This window comes from Mchenga conophoros, linkage group LG12 (assembly GCF_057382185.1).
Source record: "Mchenga conophoros isolate Kocher_MC1m ecotype Shallow Benthic linkage group LG12, M_conophoros_male_GT1.1, whole genome shotgun sequence".
Lineage (NCBI taxonomy): Eukaryota > Metazoa > Chordata > Actinopteri > Cichliformes > Cichlidae > Mchenga > Mchenga conophoros.
In genome coordinates this window covers 19,264,612-19,286,117 of record NC_140537.1, presented here as the reverse complement: position 1 = coordinate 19,286,117, position 21,506 = coordinate 19,264,612, and the positions used below count along the sequence as shown (strand labels likewise).

Genomic DNA, 21,506 nt, shown 5'->3' with positions numbered 1-21,506 from the left:
CTGAGTAAACTTTTACAAATGTCACTGTAACTCTATCTATTTATGGAGCACAATTTCAATACTGGCACAGCTTGCCTGGCAAGTAGCTCTTGTCATCAGTTAAACAATTGTCTCTGTCTCTTTCTCTTCTCATTTTGGCTCAGTTTGGCGCTACATAGGAGCCGTTGGCGGGTTCATTTTCCTCTTGATCCAGCTCATGCTGTTGGTGGAGTTTGCACACAGATGGAACGCAAACTGGTGAGAGCAACATTTCTTCTCTCATCACCTTCCTCTTCAGTCCCTGGTTCACTGTGTGAAATAAGACCACTGTAATGCTTTTTGTTTGACTTTTAAGAAATGCAGAAAGTGTGATTTGGTGGGTGGAGGGCAGGCCTGGCAGCAGGCCAGTGCTGTGTTAGATTCACAGGATGTATATGGTTTAGGACTTCCTACTTCCTACACACAAAATCCAGCAGATTGGTTTCTAAAAACCAGCACAACCTCTCAATAAAAACAGATTTTCAGATCAAGAAAAATCAGTGAGAAGGCACAAAGCTGTATTCACTTCTTCCCTTTTAGTTGAATTCTTTTATGTGCCTTTTTGTTTTTCTTAACTTAACCTACACCATTCTGTTCATATTTCATGCCTGCACAGTGTGATCGGGGTCACTTTTGTCCAAAAAGTCCCTCGTAATAAGTGTTTATAGTGAATTTTGAAATACAGATCTACTGAGAATGCAAAAACAGTTTATATGCAATTTTTTACTAAATTAACACAATTCATAAACTTCCTCTACATTTTTGTTTTATTTTATTTTTCCATGTTCCCAAAATGGCTTCAGTTAACTTTTTTCAAGAGTCTAGTTGTTGTTTTCAGTTCAGTTTTGGTTAGCTATAATAACCTCGGCTCACACTCGGTGTTATTTATAATTATTAGTAATCATTCAACAACGCTTAACACTTAGATCACAAAAACTCTGCATATTGGGCCATGAGTGTATGTGAAGGGCCCTTTATGTTGTTTTACTCGTCCCCACTTACACTTTGTCACCACTGACCCATTATAAAGTACCCACAGACAGTTTCATGAGTCCCTAAAACCAACACTGACCCACACAGGTAGAACTAAAATTGAGTCAAAGGTGATCTGGAAAAGCATGTGATTTTTTTCCTCTCTTAGCTTTTCGCTCTTTCTGTTTGCAGGTATTCAGGAGTGAAGTATAACCGCCTGTGGTACGCAGCACTGGCCTTTGTGACTCTGGTTCTGTTCAGCGTTGGAGTCGGAGCCGTAATCTTCATGGGTATTTTCTACACTCACCCCGAGGCTTGTCTACTCAATAAGATTTTTCTGGGCATCAACGGCAGCCTCTGCCTCGTCGTCTCCCTGCTGGCCATCTCCCCGTTCATACAGAAACGTAAGGACCTGTTCTACCAGGCACAGCATCGAATTTGACTCAGTTAAATTAAAATACACAAATTTGCATTTCAGGTGGGGCTAATAGTTGTATAGCCTAGAAGTTTCATGTGGCAAGATGTTTGTAATACAATACACGATTGTGGCTCAAGAGTTGGGAGTTCGCCTTGTAATCGGAAGGTTGCTGGTTCGAGCCCCGGCTTGGACAGTCTCGGTCGTTGTGTCCTTGGGCGAGACACTTCACCCGTCGCCTACTGGTGGTGATCAGAGGGCCCGGTGGCGCCAGTGTCCGGCAGCCTCGCCTCTGTCAGTGCACCCCAGGGTGGCTTTGGCTACAATGTAGCTTGCCATCGCCAGTGTGTGAATGGGTGGATGACTGAATGTGTAAAGTGCTTTGGGGTCCTTAGGGAGTAGTAAAGCGCTATACAAATACAGGCCATTTACCATTTTTACTTAATAATAATAAGTTCTTATAGTATTATTAATATTTGAATGAAAATTCCCACATTTGTGTCCCTGCAGTGCAGCCCAACTCAGGACTTTTGCAGCCAGGAGTCATCACTGTCTATGTCATGTACCTCACCTTCTCAGCCTTTTCCAGCAAGCCAAAAGAAAGTGAGTATGCACAATAATGCATCTTCACATTGGTGATCACATTATTGGGTGTCAGCTTAAAAACTGATTATTTATGTTAAGTCACAGGTTAGGCTTTGACAAAGTTAGCATTTGCAAAGCTCTTATGAACACCTTCTCATGTTCAATACACCCATCCATCCTTCCATGGAGAGCTGTTTGCCTAATGTACAGTCATTTAACTTTGTTTACAGCAGAATTTGAGGTTTTTTTTCCCTTAAGTATGGCAGCAATTAACCATGAACAGGAAAAGAGATTCCCACAAGCACATATGCACATGCTGTGAAATGGAAACTGTGCAGCCCAGCAAGAGCAAAGTTGTTCACAAAGCCCACCACCTTTGTTTCTTTCAGTGAACTTTGCAAATGCAGTTTTTTTTTGTTTTTGTAGTGACTGTTTTACAGATCTTAATTTTTACAGCATGAAATGATGTTCATAAATTAAAAAAAATGCATCAGGAAAAGCGATAAAGGCTTAACTCAAAGTTTAGGTGAGAGTTTTAGAGGGAGTAGTGATTATGTGACCACAAATTAAACTGTATATAGATGTTTGTGAATTTGCAATTTAATATATAATGGATAATCTACACTGAGATAAATATGTGCAAAAAAGTTCTTGTAAATGTTTGGACATGTTAGGACACAAAGTAAATGTCAGGACATGCCTCCTACTCATAACAGTTAGCCTACATACTGTTAGAAAGGCGGTTGTTTTTGGACCAACTTTCCATTTTTCCTTCTTTTTTTTCCTTTTCATTGCTGCTAACATGGTGCCAGAACGCACACACACAAGCACAAGCATAGGCTGCATTTTTCACAATATCCTTACTCCCTATAATACTCCAATTCCAAAGAACTCCATCAAACAGTTGTACTCCCTGCTATTTCTTTCAACTCTTCAATCATCTGTCTCTGTCTGCATATTTCTGTCTGTCTAGTGGTGGTAATCGATGGTGTGAACACTACCGTATGTGTGTTCCCCTTCAACTCTGGGACAGAAAGCGACAAAAAGATTGTCACTGGACTGGGAACCGTCATCCTGTTTGGCTGTGTCCTTTACTCTTGGTAAGACATACACAATTCCTGCCTCTCTTTTTTGCTAACGAGCACAGATGCACATTTTCTCTTTAATACTTGTGGTTTGTTATTTCATTGATTTGATCATATAGAGATATTACAGTCCAAACCTTTTAATAGCACTTCTGCTACAGGTGATGTGGAATATAATTTACTTCATGGTAAGCTGTGGGGACACAGACAGGCTAGTTTGGATTGGCTGTGACTCTGAAGAGGCAGCACGTGATTGGCTATGGCTGAGCGAGACAAGAACTATGACTCTTTGCTTTTGTTCACATATGTTTTCCATCAAGTGGAGGCATCCTGTCTCTTGTGGCCATTCCCCGAATAGAAGGAAATTGGACTCTGCAGCAATCTCAAACTGCAAATTACTGGGGGGAATGCAGAGTGACGGAATTACAGTCTTGCTTCCTTTCATCTCTCTCTTTTCTTTCTCTTTGTCCACTCTACCTCTAGCTTGACGTCCACCACTCGACGAAGCTCAGCAGCGCTCAGAGTGTGTAGGAACACTGAGCCGGAGACAGAGGTAAATGCACAGCCTTACCGTGTGTGGGTTAATTAAATGTGCAGACTGGTTAAATGCATACCTACCAGGCATTAGATGCCCTTAGTAAATGGAACAAATTAAGCCCAGGATACACATCTCTCATATATTTAATCCCAGCTCAGTGGTAACCTGAATGTTTCCTTTACCTTACAGAGAGCTCGCTGCTGTTTCTGCTTTGGAGATGACACAGGTGAGGAAAGTCAAATAATCCCTCCTCCTTCTCCAACATCTTTCTTTCTTTGCCTGGCAGCAGCCTCTCTTTGGCCTGTCTGTCTGTACACGTATAGACTCAGCCATGGTGTTTGCACACACACGGGGTATTGCTATTCCTCAGCCAGACTGAGTACGGTGAGAAAACATTGGTCAGCAAGCGTAGATGATGTCACTGTTACTAGGTTAGTATTACACTGTAAAACAAGATCGGGGTAAGTGGGATTGTGGGCAGGCTAACACTGCCACCTGCTGGAAATAAAGTTGCAGTGTTGAGAAACAGCCACGAGAAAAGTACCACCCTTTTAACTGACATTTTTACACATTAAATGTGTCCCTGACCCAACTGCACTGCTTTTCAGAAGAATACGATGAGGAGCAGACGGGTTCAGGCCAGAATGTGGTGTATGATGAGAGAGAGGGAACCATCTACAGCTACGCCTTCTTTCACTTTGTCTTCTTCCTTGGCTCCCTCTATGTCATGATGACCGCCACCAACTGGTTTCAGTAAGTGATTCCCATACATACTCAAAACAGACATCTTCACACATTTAGCAACATAATTACTGAACTGAAGTGTTTCTGTAGATGTTTCTGTCACTTTGACAGCAGACCTCTGAAAAATATTGGAATCAAAGCTTCACTTTGCCACTGAAACATTTCTTATGTCTGCTATGTGTCTGTTTGGTTTCCTTTTTCTGCTGCATATCTTTATTTGACTGGGCTTTTTGAGGGGTGTTTTTTTTTAGACTTGCAAAGCTGTCCTCTTTATTAATCTCTGAAGAGGATGCACTTAGTATATTCATCTGTTTATTCTGCCCGTTTTGGTCTCGTGGCCTTCATCAAAGCATCAGTGCTCTCTTTTTGCCTTTTTATTTTAGTGCACTGAGTCCTCAGGTTTTTGTGTTTACACTGCCTTTAATGCACCTCATCAGCTCTGTCTTGAAGAGAGGAACCAGAGTGTGCGTGTTTGCTCAGTTCTCTTACCGCGTGTCTCTTGCAGCTACGACAACCACAAGATTGAGAAGCTTTTGGACGGGAGCTGGTCAGTGTTCTGGGTCAAGATGGCCTCCTGTTGGGTGTGTCTCATCCTCTACATGTGGACCCTCGTCGCCCCCATCGTCTGCCCAAAGCGCTTTGTGGCCTAGTTATAACATCACTTGTGGTCTGGATGTGGCCGGGTGGAAGCTTACACTCTGGGCCGAGAGACTACCACAGACCTCCCATACCTTGAAACACAACCCTACACTACCCTCAGTGTTTTACATGGAGGATTATCTGTTGCCTTTTATTTTATATGCTAGTGTTTACTTTGTTTTACAATGTTAAGCTGTTAATACCTTGATGGTGATTTTTTGTATTATTATTATTATTTCTTTTAGCACCACTGACACACAAAGTTTTCTATGGCTTACAGGTTTGAAGAATCATGGGATTTGAGTTACATTGGGAATCATTCAACCCCTAAAGATGACTTCAGACCTGAAAGTGTGTTTCTTTATGTGTCTCTCTTGCTTTCACGCTCACCCAGGCATTTTAGTTCTGTACAGTCAGATCACAAAGTTGTATCAAGGTTTTGGGACATATTTATTTCAAGTTTAAGATGTTACAGAAGATATTGTATTTATTTAAATGTGTCTTAAGGAATCAAAAAAGGAATACGGTGTGAACTGAATTAGATTTGTCCCTGACTCTGTTGAACTCATCTCTCAGGCTCGTGTTTAAGCTGTACATGTTGACGCTTTGTTATATTGTGCCCTTTTGTAGAGGTTTTCTATGCAACAGCTCTTTTTAATATTAGACACTCTGTGTTGTGAAGTTTCCACTTAGATTCAAAGCAAAATGTTTAAGGTTTTAATATGTCAGTGCTCCCTTTGAGCCAGATCTTTTCTTAGGAAAATTTCATGTCATTGAAAGGTTTCCAGTCATCGTCGCTGTTGTACACGGCAGCACTCTTAAAAAAAATCAACCTGACTAATGCAAGAGTGACGTTAGCGGAGCGCCACCTCTCTCAAAGAGCTGCAGTGACACAGATGAGAAACATTTGCCAAAGGTAGATGTCAGAAAACCAGAAAATACTTAGTTTACTAATTTCTTTACTAATCTGTTACAGAGAAACATCTCACTGAAAGCATTATATATTTGCATGCATACATAGACACTTAAACCAGCTGTTTTCTGTACAGTTATAAGTGCTTTCTGCCTCGTCTTTGTTACATGCGTCCATTTTATCATTGTGGTCAGAATAAAGTAGCACGACCGCTTTTATCAGCAAGTTATTCAACACTGGATGTTGAGTTTACTGCCGAATTTACATACATACCTGTTTCAGAGGGTCTCCTGTGTTTATTATGTAACTGTTTTTTTTATTGTATAAAAATACAAGATATATTACACAAGCAAATCCTTTTTTGTATCTAATTCCTTCAGTTCTTGCTTTTCTTTTGTCTAATTGGATTCCTAACATGTTTTTTTTTTCAGTTTTTTTATAATTTCTACGTACATTTTGGAAAACCATCCAAGATGTGTGAAAGCTTTTTGTTTGAATTTTTTTGCTTTATATAACTTTTTTCCCCTGCCTTTTAATTATTGGTATGAATGTAGACATTTTGTGGTGCTGAGCAACTTTGATATATTAAAAAAATGAATCAAAAGATCCACTGTGAAGGCTGTATACTACCACAGAAACATCTTGTATGCTTGAAATAAATCGAAGTAGGTGCCATGGAGTTTGCATTGCTTGCACTCTTTCAATAAAACATCCATTGATACAACACAGGGTGTCTTTATTTATTAACTGTAATAATGGGAACATGCTTTGAATTTTGCAAAATGCTATGTATTTTATTGTACTTAAGATGTACAGGGCATTCATAAACTGGATAACTGAAGGCGATATTTCAGAGATATAAACAAAAACTGCAAAGTGAATGCACTGTTTCAGTTACATTGCATTTAAGTATATAATGCCCAATGTTTTGCTTTCCTAAAACTTCTAAATGCAATCCCTAAAACTGCCCATGATGTTTCCTCTGACATTAATCTGACTTTAGTTCTCTGCTCAGAGCACCGCCGCTCTGCCCCTTTAATCTATGTTTACAGCAGGGCTTAAGTTGTTTCTCCTGTGTCTTACTGCTCTTCATTCTGTGCTCTGAGCACATCCTGGTAGTCACCAGGTATAGTGTCTGTGGAAAAAGCAAACAAAGAGAAAAATCAAATGAGCATACCTACATCTCACATGGATGACTCGACTGTCTTCCGATGCTTGCAGATGCTTACCGTTGCACCGGTACTTCAAATTGGACCAGATGATGTTTTCCTGAGAGAAGCAGAACACGCCCAGGCGCCCGCCTCTCATACTGGTGTCAATGATCACACCAGTGTCCGCCACCAGATTTGAACCCTCAAAGAAGCGAGCCCTAGTTCCATACACAAAGTGAAACTACTGAGTCAGTTCACACAGAGCGAACGTGGACGTGTCCGTGACGAGGTGTATGTGTTTGTACCTGATGTATCCAACCTGCGGCCTGTGCTGGAGGAGCCAGCGGTAGGAAACCTTGTCTTTCCAGCCGACGTTCCTGGGATCCTTCCACAGTAGACGCACCTGGTCAACGGTGTGTCCTGTGTGCCAAAGGGAGTTCCTCAGATATTCACCAGGACCTGTCTTTGATTTCACCACCTGGAGATTAAAAAACAAAGATCAGACATAAATTCATCAAACCAAATCTTTACTGATATATACTCTTTTAAACGGTACAGTGGAGGTCTTTATGGTGGAAAGTGTTAATCCTCAACACCTTGAGCTGTATTCCCGGCTCAGCAACGGCTCTGAAGGGCGCAGCCTGCCAGTAGGTTTGTTCTGTTTGTTTCCACATCACTACGTAGAAGGAAGAGGAGTCCTGGTAGCCAAAAATGAAGCCAGCGTAGTCGTCATCTGTCACTGTGTTCACGTGGAAAGTTCCCTCAAAGTCAACGCCACTGAAAGCTGTGTAGCCTGCAAATTGAACACGAAACGCAGATCAGCGCTGATTAAGTTTAGGTAAGGGAATTATGAATGGGTGCGTGATAGTATACTAACCTACAGCAAGCCCAGGGTCAGAGTTCATGGTCTGCACTATCTCCATGCCCTGTCAGGAAAAAATTAGTGTGAAGCTGAAGAAAAACTGTTATCGATGTCTCTGAAACTGAGGTGATGTTATCATTTTTACCTGGTTGAGAACTACCCAGTTGGGGTCGATCTGAGACTCGCCCTCTGGGTCCAGCACCACGGTTTGATAGGCTCTGAAGTCAGTCAGGGTGATCTCAGCGTTCTCTGGGCAGTGATCAATTCTGTCGATGACGTCATCTTTGTCAAAGTCTCCTTCGCACACGTCTCCGCGTCTGTTGTCTGAAATACAGCGACGCCGCTTAGAAAACAGTAATTCGCGCTGCGCTCGCTCCTGCAAATCCAAGCACAACACAGAAAAGATACTAACTATCAGAGTCCTTTTGGTCTGGATTGGCAACTAGTCTGCAGTTGTCGTCTTCGTCCAGTATGCCGTCGTTATCGTCGTCATCGTCACATTCATCTCCCTAACAAGAAAAAAAAAACACAACAAATTGGTGGATAATTGAGGACTATATAGGATGAACTGCTGCTGGATTGAATGAATGAAACTGAAAGAAGAGATAAACACCATTCCATCTTTGTCCGTGTCCACCTGATTGGAGTTGATGACTGTGGGACAATTATCCTTTGTGTTCTGGTGGCCGTCACCGTCACTGACAAAGACGAGGTAGGGAAAATCAAAGGTCTGACAGATGTTTGTAGACTTTTACGCCATAGATCATGATGTGGGCTTTACCTGTCTATATTATCATCACAGGTATCTCCTACAAGGTCATCATCTGAGTCAGACTGAGGGTAGACAAAACAAACACTGGTGGTCAGATGTGTCACAGCTGATGAATCGGTTTCATGCCCTTGTGTGGTTTGTTACCTGGTTGGGGTTGGCCATATTAGGACAGCTGTCACAGGCGTCTCCCACCCCATCACTGTCTCTGTCTCTCTGGTCTAGGTTGGGGACTCGTGGGCAGTTGTCGAGAATATTTTTCAAGCCTGAGGACAGAAAGTATCAGGATATGTGTAAAACAAAACAAAACAAAAGAACATTGACAGAATGCAGACTTCAGCACAGTCAAACACATCAACAGATGGCAGTGTTTGTTTAAGACGAAGGTGAAATAGTTTCCAGTGGCCTTCGATGCCTGGCGGAGGCCGACTGTGGAAAAATGCTTTTAGTGAGGAGACAGACATGACCAAGCACTCAGCAATCCAGCCTTGGAGTTAAAGACCAAACCAAACGATCAAGAGGCTCGGAGCACTGCCAAACTGAGCAAAAAGCGTCCACCAAACAGAGTCTAAACATGCAACATGCGTAAATGCCTGCATGTGGGAACACAGTGCTAATAAACTGTGTTTCCAGTGGCGCAAATGAAAGGTCACATGAAAGGCCAATCAAATGAGGTATGTGAGAAAGGTTTTTGAAAACAGGCTTACAATTCCAGTTGGAACATTTTTACATTCAACACTGTTTTTTTTGTTTGTTTTTTTAAAATTACACAAAAGTTGTTTTTCAAAAAGTGACCTAACTGGTAGAGGATGTGGGTTAGAAACAGACCAGGAGGATGTTTTGGAAAGATAAAGCACAGGTCAGTCCAGTTGAAGCAACAAAAATGTCTCTGTCTGCATCCTGTCTGGACACGCTGATCCAGACATGCTGTGTAACCTGATAACCTTTAAAAAAGGTTCAATTACTTTTTCATGTTTGTTTGTTTTCACATTATGTCCCCCGATTAGTCATGGTTAATTTATGCAATAAAGTCACTAACAGTCAGTTTTTTACACTTTTTACTATGATGACCACTCAACCTATTTGCAGAAGTGATTTCATTGACACTCGGTGATGCAAAGGAAAACAAAATTAAGTGAGTAAAACAGTTATTGTGTGTTAAGTAGATAATAACAGACGCGCACGCACCGTCTCCATCCATGTCATTGTCGCATTCATCCCCCAGACCGTCTCTGTCTGTATCTCTCTGTGAAGGATTTTCGACTGTTCTGCAGTTGTCACAGGCGTCGCCATGGACATCCTTATCGCTGTTCCTCTGGTCCACATTAGGAACCAGCCAGCAGTTATCCTGGGTTAGAAAAATGAAGACCGATTATATTGGATTGGATTAGCTAGTTGTTTTTAGTTCTGGTGGATAACTTATGTTACGTCAACACTCCTGGCTGGAGTATGTTTCTCCCATCACTTTTTTACTGTTTAAATTTTCATTTCATTTCATGGTCAATAGAATATATCGGCTAATATATCTGTCATGCTTTAAAAAAATTAAATAAATAAAGTCAAAGTTCACTGCATGCCAGACATGCAGAGGCTGAAGTCACCCACGTCTACGTTAATAATGCCATCGCTGTCTGCATCATCATCACAGGCGTCACCCAGCCCATCCCTGTCTGCATCCTCTTGGCCAGAGTTTGGCACAAACACACAGTTATCCTGGAAAACGAATAGGAAAACACAAGCAGCACAATTTTTTTTAACACTGGGATGAACTGAATGTGAGAGAAGGTGGGGTATGTTGAAAGTAGTACCTGGATACAGTTGTTGTCTCTGCACCGAAGCTTATTATCAGGGTATGCATCAATATCTGTGTCCTTTCCACACACATAGCCATTGCCAGCCCAACCAACCCCACACTGACATACACACACACATGCAAAAAAGAGGGTCGGGGTGGGTGGTGATGACATTTTCAATACACTGTTTAGAGTGGCACAACAATAAACTTATTCATATTCATATTTATGTTTCTGTTCACAAAGTCTTACCATACAGCTAATGCTGCCGTCTCTTTCCACAACACACTCGGCATTGATGTCGCAGGGGTTTGGTTGACCGTTGGGGCAAAGTCTGGTACCATGGCAGCCTGTATTCTGGTCACCTGTGAAGCCAGCTTTACATTCTCCACAGCGGAAGGAACCCTGTGCAGAGTTCAGAGTCAGAAATGTGAAAAAACAATACACTGAAAGCATGCACCATGCAGATCCCGTGTTCTTACAGCTGTGTTGTAGCAGTGTGAGTTGGCAGTGCAACCTCCATTCTCAGGCGGGCCCAGACATTCATCTATGTCTTCACACACCTGAGAGAAAGTGTGCATAAAGTACACGAAATAAAAGTTTTTGTAAGCAGTGAATCAAACGGAATTACTCTTATGTAGTGCATTATTTTGTTTTACCTGTTTGTGAGTCTTAGCATATGAAACTCCTACTCCATTTAACTCTGGTCCAGTGTATCCTCGGGGGCATTTCTCACAGCGGAAGCCAGGAGCAGTGTTTACGCACCGAACACCAGGAAAGCATGGATTAAACTGGCACTGAAACACACACACACACACATATACATATATATATATATATATATATATATATATATATAATGACAAATTAAAAAGGCATGAACATTTTTTTTTGTATCAAAAAAATATCGAACCGTGACACCAAAGTATCGAACCGAACCGTGAATTTTGTGTATCGTTGCACCCCTAATATATATATGCACATATATATATATTAGGGGTGCAACGATACACAAAATTCACGGTTCGGTTCGGTTCGATACTTTGGTGTCACGGTTCGATATTTTTTCGATACAAAAAAAATGTTCATGCCTTTTTAATTTGTCATTTATTAAAATTATAAATATATATTTTAACTCAAAAGTACAGTTTTTAAATTTAATGTTGTTGAAACAAAAGTAATTTAAAAAATAAATCTATCTCAGGGCTCTCAAAATTTCAAAATCCCTGGTAGCCCTTCGGGCAGGGACTCTTCAGTTTTTGGTAGCCCAAAATAAATATAAGTAGCCCGAATAAAAAAGAGAGCAATTTTTTGATTGATGTTTTGTTTCCTGTTTTGTTTCCTTTACAATATTATACATTAAAATATAATATTGTAAAGGAAACAAAACATTAATCAAAAAATTGTTGAAAAACAAATTACAACATTGTATAAAAATTACAATCATCAACTCAAATACTTGGTTCTAATTGAACAGAAATTTCTATGAACTTGTAAGAACTGTGTAGGACATGAATCAGTCTGTGTCAGATCCTGAATTTGAAATTTCCGCTGAAGTCACGGGAGGCAAGTGGAACCAAGATCTAGGCCATTTGCTTTTTGAAGTTTGCAAAGACTGCTAAATTTTGCCAGTGGTAGTTCACTCTTTGCAACATAGTACGCTGTTCTAAACAGATTTTTCAGGTTTATTTTTAGTATGTTATTTGCAATTGGTGTTTGTTCTGGGAAAGATATTGCAGACTGAGCAATAATGCATTTCTTGCATTTCTCATGGGTTCTAATGCGGGCCTTTCTTAAAATGACTGGTCCCAGTAACAAAGGCGCTTGTCGACTCAGAAATCGAGAGAAAACCAACAACACACTCGGCAGAACATTATGTTATTTACATGGGTGCACATAAGTGGTCCGCATGTGCGCATTCGCTGTCAAAATAAAAGAGCGCACCAGATAAGAAGTTGCAACGCGCGTTTGCGTCCATATAAAAAGCACTGTTTTTGTCCGCTAGAGTGGGATTTTCACGGCACATTCCGCACCACATCTCTGTGCGTTCATCATTTGTTTGAAGCCAGCTCACCTCCTGCAACCACTTTTCCGAGAATACGTGCTTCTTTTGTGGTTCGGACTCCTTCTGACATTTGTTTGGAGGTAGAGGAACACCAAAGTAATTGCTTAAAGGAGCTTCTTCAACATCTTTAAGAGTTCTAAACAAATGTCTGTCCTCCTCCAGAAAATCTTATGTATGCAAACACGCGTTGCAACTTCATATCTTGTGCGCGTTTTTTTTTGTGTTTTTTTTTGACAGCGAATGCGCACTTGCGGACCACTTATGTGCAGCCCTGGTTATTTAGCTCGTCATATTGCAGCCACAGAAATTCTTTTGTCCATGAAACCATAAAGCTGCACTTTCTTTTTGCCTTATAGTCTGATTTGTCATAACTTTTCCGTTTTGTGGTAAGCTTTTCTTTGGCTGTCACTTCTTCACCCTGACCTGTCTTATTTGGCTCAGCAGAACTGAAATATATATCCTGCTACTTTTACACACACACGGTCAGCGATTCTCTGCGCGATCAACCTCTCATATGTTTAAGCTTGCTGCGGGAGATTTCACTTGTCATGTTTGCATAGTAAGCTAACGATTGATAAGACGATGTCAGAGGAATTGGTGCGCAAATTATCATCACTCACCAATCAGTGCTGTCGCTCTCTATACACAGTTTGCGCGATTGCAAAGTGAAAGCAAAAAACAAGCGCAAATTCAAACGCGATTTCAATATGTCACATATTGACAGTGGCTCACCGATGCCAATGACATAATTACCCAGCTACATTTCCGAAAGAATGCAAAAGCATTGACATATATTTTTCCTTCCTACAATAGCCCGACGGGCAGGGAAGAGATAGATTTTGGTAGCCCGACTGGAAAAAATCGCTAGCCCCGGGACGTCGGGCTAGCGATTTCGTGAGCCCTGTATCTGATTGAGGAATCACTCATCTTTGGAAAAGAGAGTTTATTACAGAGAAATGGCTCTTTCCAAAATAAAAGCTATACTATCCGCTTCTTCTGGGCTATATTCTCAGCAGCATATTGTAGCGGGTCAGGGCTGTTCGGGGTTCTGTTTGTACAGTTATGTTTTGTTTATGTTGCCATAGTGACGGGTGACGCCTTCTCGCTGCGACGGTGTGTCCTTCCGGGGTCAGAGGGCGCCCTGTGTGTTGTTGTTGTTGTTGCTGTGCGGTTGCCGCGCTAAGCAGTTAGCTAGCGGCAGTGTTCTTCTGCAGATGTCAATAAACGGCTGTGCTCCCTGGCTAGCTAACGGGAAGCAAGACCAAAGGACACCTCCGTCTCCTCGTTGTCTGAGCTCGCCACATTGGTGTCAGAAGTGGGATGATGGTGGCACCCCATGTTCTGACCGAGTGACTTTTCCCCCGCCAGTCGTGACTGGCCCGTGCGCCAAAAGAAGGCACCTGGACATTTGCAAAGTGAAAGCAAAGAACAAGCGCAAATTCAAACGCGATTTCAATATGTCATATTGACAGTGGCTCACCGATGCCAATGACATAATTACCCAGCTACATTTCCGAAAGAATGCAAAAGCATTGACATATATTTTTCCTTCCTACAATAGCCCGACGGGCAGGGAAGAGATAGATTTTGGTAGCCCGACTGGAAAAATCGCTAGCCCCGGGACATCGGGCTAGCGATTTTGCAAGCCCTGCGTTACAGGCATGGCCCTTTAAGGATGAAGCCTGATGGGAAATGTATTCGGGATGTGTGTAGCGGGACTACCTGGTGTGTGTGTGTGTGTGTGTGTGAAGAGAGAGAGCGGAGAAGGGGAAAAAGTAACGGTTAGCTACAGAAGAGATGAAAAGAAAATAAATAAAAGGAATATAATAACTCCCTCGACAGCCAGAGTTGTGTCGGCGATGCTCGCTGTGAGTAAACTGTTTCAGCCCACTGTACGCGGTGTTCGTGCCTTAGAGAAGAAATAAAGTTCGGTGAAGCAGTTTCCTACGCCTCCTTCGATCTTTTTGCTAGCGGAGTTGACCTGTATAGTAAGCTGTTGCCGGGTGTTGTGCCAAAAAGTGATTGTCTGCCAAAAACTGATTTCCAGTGTTTCTGTGTATTTTTTATGTGTAATATCTTTACGTATGTTCGTAAATAGACTTCGGTGAACAGGGGATACAAAGGGGTTACATAAAGAATTAAAAAATTATCTGTTTTTTTAAGTATCTTTACAACTTGTACTTACATTATAACCAATCCGGTCCTTTATCCCCACTTAAAATATTTTTACAGAACTATTGTAATATTTGCTGCCATTTCTGCTGTCCTGTTGGGCAACTTACTCTTACAAAATACATTTTTAATGTTAATGAGATTTTTTTTACTGCATAAATAAAGGTTATATAAAAGTCGCTGCCAAAAACTGATTGCGGCTTGTATCTTGCTACACGAATGTTGTTTGTGGCTCAAGATGACTTTATGTCATCCATAAGGGATGCATTTGACATATGTTTAACATATTATAGCCCAACAAGTTACTTATAGCACTTTAAATATGAGCAATCGCTTTTTGGCAAATACCGGAAATCAGTTTTTGGCAGACAATCACTTTTTGGCACAACACCGGCTACGAGTCAGTTACGGAACCTTCAAGTAACTGCCAGAGGTTTCCTTACTACGGTTCGGGGCCGCGGATCTGGCGCGGTAACACCTGTATCTGATTGAGGAATCACTCATCTTTGGAAAAGAGAGTTTATTACAGAGAAATGGCTCTTTCCAAAATAAAAGCTATACTATACGCTTCTTCTGGGCTATATTCTCAGCAGCATATTCTAGCGGGTCAGGGCTGTTCGGGGTTCTGTTTGTACAGTTATGTTTTGTTTATGTTGCCATAGTGACGGGTGACGCCTTCTCGCTGCGAAGGTGTGTCCTTCCGGGGTCAGAGGGCGCCCTGTGTGGTGTTGTTGTTGCTGTGCGGTTGCCGCGCTGAGCAGTTGGCTAGCGGCAGTGTTCTTCTGCAGATGTCAATAAACGGCTGTGCTCCCTGGCTAGCTAACGGGAAGCAAGACCAAACGACACCTCCGTCTCCTCGTTGTCTGAGCTCGCCACATTGGTGTCAGAAGTGGGATGATGGTGGCACCCCATGTTCTGACCGAGTGACTTTTCCCCCGCCAGTCGTGACTGGCCCGTGCGCCAAAAGAAGGCACCTGGACATTTGCAGGACTTTGTGTGGGGTAATTGGGTCGTCGGGGACGACTGACCCCTTAGGTGGGGGCTATGTAGTGGGTCAGGGCTGTTCGGGGTTCTGTTTGTACAGTTATGTTTTGTTTATGTTGCCATAGTGACGGGTGACGCCTTCTCGCTGCGAAGGTGTGTCCTTCCGGGGTCAGAGGGCGCCCTGTGTGTTGTTGTTGTTGTTGCTGTGCGGTTTCCGCGCTGAGCAGTTAGCTAGCGGCAGTGTTCTTCTGCAGATGTCAATAAACGGCTGTGCTTCCTGGCTAGCTCACGGGAAGCAAGACCAAACGATACCTCCGTCTCCTCCTTGTCTGAGCTCGCCACAATATTAAACATAGCAGGTCCCCATAAGGAGAATCATGTGCTAACGGCTGTCTAAATGACTCGGGTAAAGTTTGTAGCATGCATGCTTGTTGTTTTTATCTGCTTCCACTTGTCTTTGTACTAGGATGATGTCGGTGTAAATGTGCAGTCATATTCGTTGTGTTCCCACTAGTGCTGTCAGCGTTAATCTCGTTGAAATGATGTTAACGCCACAACACGGCAAATCTCCATTAACGAGCTACCCCTGCGTGGGGCTAGACGGCCAACACGTTAACGAGCTAACTGTGCTAACACACTAGTTCCCACCCATGTAATTGAGCATTGCGTGGCACATCCAACATACTGTTTTACTTTAGTCCATGACGCGCTTACCTTCAGTGTCATACGTCACATGAAAACCAAAATAATTCCAAACGCCAGATCTGAATGAGGGTGGGGGAGGTTCAATTTGCCATGTTGCAAGGAGAGCTTAACTTCTGTCTCGCTAGCTTGCCCTGCGCTCTTCCTTCTGATGATCCTGTCTGTGTTGAACGCTCAGTGGATCTGCGCTCGACAGTGCAGCCTAGGCGGAGTAGTCAAACGCAGATTCACTGAGCGCTCAACACAGACAGCATCGTTAGAAGGAAAGTTGATAAAATAAATGACAAATTTTGTATTGTTCGATACATATGCGTACCGAACCGAAAGCACTGTATCGAACGGTTCAATATCGATACGAGTATCGTTGCACCCCTAATATATATATATATATATATATATATAGCACTATATACACGTATAGTGCTACTTGGACTCAGTTGTACTCAATTCATACCTCATCTACATCATCACAATACACTCCATCTCCTGTAAATCCATCAGGACAGGGGGAACACTGGAAAGACCCCGATGGGGAACGGACACACATGTCCTGTCTGAAACAGGTCCCAAGTGGGCACGGAGCCGGGGGGTCAGGCATGACAAAGTTCTGAGGCGTTGGAACAGGATGTTTGTTTGGATCGCCATTAATTCTGTCTGGAGCACACAGGCAAAGATAAAGGTTAAAAGGTCCCTTTAGTGTCTAAATACTGTAAATCAGTACATTGTTTCTGTATTGCTTACCACAGCTCAGACACTCTGTGATGATATTCCTCAGATGATGTGTCTCCTTAATCTTAGGCACAAAGACACAGAGTGTAAAACTGTTAATAAACTGTGAGCTTGGGTATTAGTGTCATCACTTTACAGCTTATCAAAGGAGGCAAACCAGATTTTTACCTTTCAATAACTTGTAAAAATGCAACTGAGACTTGATAAGGTTTTAAATGTGTTTCCGCCAAGATAAGTGTTTCCTTACATAAGCATTTCTCTCTGTAATGTGATAATAGTCTGTTATCACCTCCGGCTCTCAGTTTCATGTCTTATCGCCTAATAAATCCCTTGCTTTAGATGGTAATCTGAAACCATGCACTTCTATCTGCTGCTACGTTGAATGTGTGATTTTTGCTTTTACTCAGCTGTCTGATGCAAAGGGTTACACAAATCCTTGAAACAAGACACCTTCAGACAAAAGCAGCAGGTTTTCACAGTCTGGATTCTCACATTTCACAGCAAAAAGCTGATGTTACAATGCAAAACCAATTCTGTTGTGAATATACCCCCGTCTTTTATTTTAAATGCAGCCTATTTTACCAAACAACCTAGGAAGTCTCTTCTCTACCAGCATCCCCCAGGCATTTCATTTTATCTCAGCATCAAAGTGCATTCAGAAAAACATCCATAAAAGCAATAAACAACATCATCATTATAGATCTGCTTATTGAAGCTCTGTGTTAAAAATGCTCGGATGCCCTTTCATTTTATTTTTTTTTCTGTATTTAGCCCCTGAATCCATCCAAGTAGCTATCCATGAGAGAGAGACACAAGACCAGCATGCAGAAAAGGTTACCTGCTGGTTGAGCAGCTCCTTCATCTCAGATAACATGCTCTTCAGCTCTGTTATGGTGGCCTGATCTTGCATCATCCTGCCACCTTGCAGAGCTGTGAGGATTTTGCAAATCATAATTAGACAGTCAAAATCGCATCTGCAAGAAGAGAAATGTCCAGTGATGTGAGTCAGTGTGATGTAACTCACCCAGCAGCTGCAGAGATTCAGCTTGATCCATGGTACAGTCTTGCAGAGTGGCCACATTGTCTATGGTGTCCTCTATTACTAGCTTCAAGTCTGTCACTTCACCCTTATAGAATAAACAACAACAGAATAAACTACAGGAGCAGAGTGAGAATGTTTAATTGGAATATTAAATTCAGTTCAATTTTATTTATATAGTGCCAAATCTCAACAACAGTTGCCTCAAAGCACTTTATATTCTAATTATAATATTATAATTAATTATAATGACTAGTCGTATCATATTTCATTCTTATTTTTTTAGGGCAGAGAACCATAACCTCAGTTTTATCTGAATTTAGAAACTGAAAATTAGTGGTCACCCGGGTCTTTATGTTTTTAAGACTTGTGTGTGTGTGTGTGTGTGTGTGTGTGTGTGTGTGTGTGTGTGTGTGTTTTCTGGCTTCTTTGACAGATAGAACTGGGTGTCATCTATATAGCAGTTAAAATGTATGCTATGCCTTGTAAGGATACTGCCTAGGGAAGCATGTATGATATAAACAGAATTGTTCCTAACACAGAACCCTGTGGAACGCCATAGTTAACCTTTGTGTGTGAAGAGGAAATCATATATCTAATATCGACCCAGCATTTTAAGTTTATTATGTTTTGGGTTTATTTTTGCATTATGGAGTGTTTTGGGGTTCTCTGGTGTTTTGATTATTTACGATAAATTATACTACTGTGGTTCTGGTTTAGGGTTTTGTTCACAGGGTTTGTGTTCTCATGTTTTGTGTGGGTTTAGTTCTGTGTCTGGTCTGCGTCTTTGCGTAGTGATGTCTTGTTCCTGTTTTATTGTGAAGGTCTGCGTCTCATGTGGGTGTGTTCAGTTTACCTCCCTTGTCTCGTCTCATTAATTACTCCCAGCTGTGTCCCCCACCTGTGTGTAATCTCCCTGAGTCTTCTGCTGTAGTAGTTGCTGGCTCGTCTGTGTTTCTACCATGTTCCAGTCGTGTGGTCTCCCTGCTGTCACCATCGTCTAGCTTCCTTCATGTTCAGTAGTTAGTTGTTCCCAGTATAGTTTAGTTCATTCTCTGTTTGTCTATTTTTATTTTGTGTTTAATAAACCACCTTCACACCTTTACAAGAGCCTGCGTTTGAATCCTCCTTTATTACTTCCACACGGCTCATCTTACTTGCCGTGGCAGAGATAAAAGGAAGGTTTGCGATTGGCCTATAATTAGCTAAGATAACTAAGTGAAGTGATTTTTTTTAAGTAACTGTTTAATTACTGCCAGCTTGATGCCCTGTGGTACAGAGCTGATTAATAGAGATAGGGTGATCGTATTTAAGATTGAAGCATTAATTAATGGTAGGACTTCTTTGAGCACTCTTGTAGGAACGGGGTCTAAAGGACATGTTGATGATTTGGAGTAAGTAATTACTGGCATTGACCCAAAAAGATCAGAGGGAAAAACTCTAAATAAATATCAATAGTATTGAAAGCAGCTGTATGTAATGATACATCTGTGAGATGGTTGCGAGTAATTTTTTTCTCTAATTATTAAAATGTTATTTTTAAAGAAATTCATGAAGTCATTACTGGTTACAGTTACAATACAACCGAATATTCAGTTCAACAGAGCTCTGACTCTTTGTCAGCCGGGCTGAAGAGAAGCATGGGGTTATTTCTTATTCAAAATAATATACTCAAAATGAGATCTTGAAACGTCACTGTTTTTGTTTCCATGCACCATATCGTCAGTACTTTTTTTTTTCTTTCTCAGCTACAAACTTCTCATTCACCTGTCCTCTTGACTGCAGCGTCCTGAGTGCCACCTTGTTGGGACCTTGTGGAAGTGACCCAAACGCGGCTGGCACACCATCCAAAGTGTGAGCCAGCCTGCAGTCTACATAGATGTGAACACGACCAGGGCCACGCTGTAGACCGCTGGCATGGAGCATCACGTGGTGCTCTTGTCCATCTGCCAGGGATGCATGGTTGAAACTGGTTGTACCATATCTGCCATCAGTCTTCTGGTAACGAACAGTCACTGCAGATATAGAGATGCTTGAATGAAAGCTGTAAAGAAGCTAAAACAAAGAATAGAGTGGCCTGCATTTGCCACAGGCTCCTCAGTATGTGTCAGTGTTCACCTTTGCTCAGTTTGGCTTGCATGGTGAGGTCAAGGTATTTAGTGTTGTCTGTGGGGTTGATGACACTGAAGAGAGAGGTGGGTGCCTTGCTGTGGAGCCTAAAGGACGAAAGCAGGAAAGCCTCATCTCTTCCTTTGTTCTTCAAGCTTCCTTGGAGCAAGTCTGGCAGACAGTCTGGTGACACCAGCAGGTCGTAGACTAACACAGGAAGGAGAACACTGGATTAGCACTATACCACGATTGTGAGAAGAAATCTTAAGAGAAAAGACATATTTTTAAAACAAAGCAAATGACGAGTTCATCTAAGTATTTTCAGTATTTTGTCTTATTGGCTGCAACTCCCAGCACACTTTGTTTTGCTGCTGCTGAGTCAGTGCACTGTGGTGTTTTATTATGTGTCACGGTGTACTTGTGTATGTGTGTTTGCGCGTGTGCACATGTGTGCATTCATGTCAGCACCCTGCTGTGTGTTTTTATGGTGTGGTAGACGGGAGCTGCAGAAAGGTCCAGCAGTAAACTTTTTCCATTGGAACAAACCCGCTGCCTCACACTCACGCACACAAACACCCACTCACACACTTTCACATTGCCATTAGTGGAATTTCAGTAATAATACAAAGTGACTAGAAATTGCACGGAAAGATCTGCATGTAGATTCCAGGAAAATCAAAGATTTGCAAATGCAGTTCTCAGATGACGGTTAGTGTCCTTCTACCACCTTATTTAGGTCAGACTGTTCTGGATCCTGGACATAAAACTCTACAACCACAAAAAAGCCAACCTAATTTCCAGCAATCATCATCACCAAAGCTACCCCCTCCCTCCCTTTTTTTGTGCAACTCACTTTCAAACAAAAGCTTTTTAGGAATATATCAGCAGAAAAGATTAAGTTTAACATATAAAGAACACAGAAACAAAATATGTCATGCTTTGCAGAAGGGCATGCACAGCGAGATGCCGCCAGCACTTACCAACACCTTGAGCTGTGACAGTGAGCACCAGATGCTGCAGCAGCAGGGACAGAGCTGCCGCTCTGACGCACATACCAATCATCAGCGCTTCAAAGGGGGGGCACACCTCAAAAGAAGTCCTGTTTCTGAACTGTCCTCCTGAAGATCAATAAGCTGATCTCACACAGGCTGAAAATAAAAACTCCAGATCTTGAACCAAAATCTCAGCAGAGGTGAGATGGTCTTGTGTCCACAGCCACAGC

The 21,506-nt window shown here is 42.0% G+C and overlaps 2 protein-coding genes across 3 annotated transcripts in view; one reads left to right on the top strand and one right to left on the bottom strand.

The window, feature by feature from the left end:
* The window catches only part of serinc5 (serine incorporator 5), a 19,301-nt gene extending 12,668 nt beyond the window's left edge, over positions 1-6,633 (top strand). The window contains exons 5-12 of one of the 2 annotated variants that reach the window (XM_085294210.1): positions 144-237; positions 1,183-1,394; positions 1,916-2,008; positions 2,964-3,090; positions 3,559-3,628; positions 3,803-3,839; positions 4,225-4,366; positions 4,863-6,633. In XM_085294210.1, the coding sequence (XP_085150336.1) occupies positions 144-237; positions 1,183-1,394; positions 1,916-2,008; positions 2,964-3,090; positions 3,559-3,628; positions 3,803-3,839; positions 4,225-4,366; positions 4,863-5,007 (920 nt within the window). In that variant the 3' untranslated portion in view covers positions 5,008-6,633. Of the gene's footprint in view, positions 1-143; positions 238-1,182; positions 1,395-1,915; positions 2,009-2,963; positions 3,091-3,558; positions 3,629-3,802; positions 3,840-4,221; positions 4,367-4,862 lie in introns of both variants that reach the window. The other variant, XM_085294209.1, reaches the window with a different exon arrangement.
* thbs4a (thrombospondin 4a) lies at positions 6,629-21,506 on the bottom strand. The gene is made up of 23 exons (XM_085294208.1): positions 21,265-21,506; positions 20,294-20,491; positions 19,943-20,190; positions 18,161-18,263; positions 17,975-18,066; positions 17,149-17,200; positions 16,862-17,061; positions 11,144-11,281; positions 10,967-11,047; positions 10,737-10,889; positions 10,500-10,604; positions 10,297-10,404; positions 9,880-10,039; positions 8,839-8,957; positions 8,704-8,756; positions 8,536-8,620; positions 8,335-8,431; positions 8,068-8,246; positions 7,938-7,986; positions 7,657-7,853; positions 7,366-7,538; positions 7,139-7,278; positions 6,629-7,044 (listed from the first exon to the last, which is right to left on the bottom strand). Exons 1-23 carry the CDS (start codon positions 21,344-21,346, stop codon positions 6,989-6,991), a joined length of 2,868 nt encoding a protein of 955 aa, XP_085150334.1. The 5' UTR covers positions 21,347-21,506; the 3' UTR covers positions 6,629-6,988.

What these genes read in the sequence shown, in the direction of transcription:
- thbs4a (XM_085294208.1), bottom strand. Translation starts at nt 21,346, where the DNA reads ATGATTGGTATGTGCGTCAGAGCGGCAGCTCTGTCCCTGCTGCTGCAG. An exon ending in GAGACAACAACTGTATCCAG is followed by an intron (nt 10,405 to 10,499) that starts GTACTACTTTCA and finishes TTCGTTTTCCAG; the next exon opens with GATAACTGTGTGTTTGTGCC. An exon ending in ATGGCATTATTAACGTAGAC is followed by an intron (nt 10,040 to 10,296) that starts GTGGGTGACTTC and finishes TTTCTAACCCAG; the next exon opens with GATAACTGCTGGCTGGTTCC.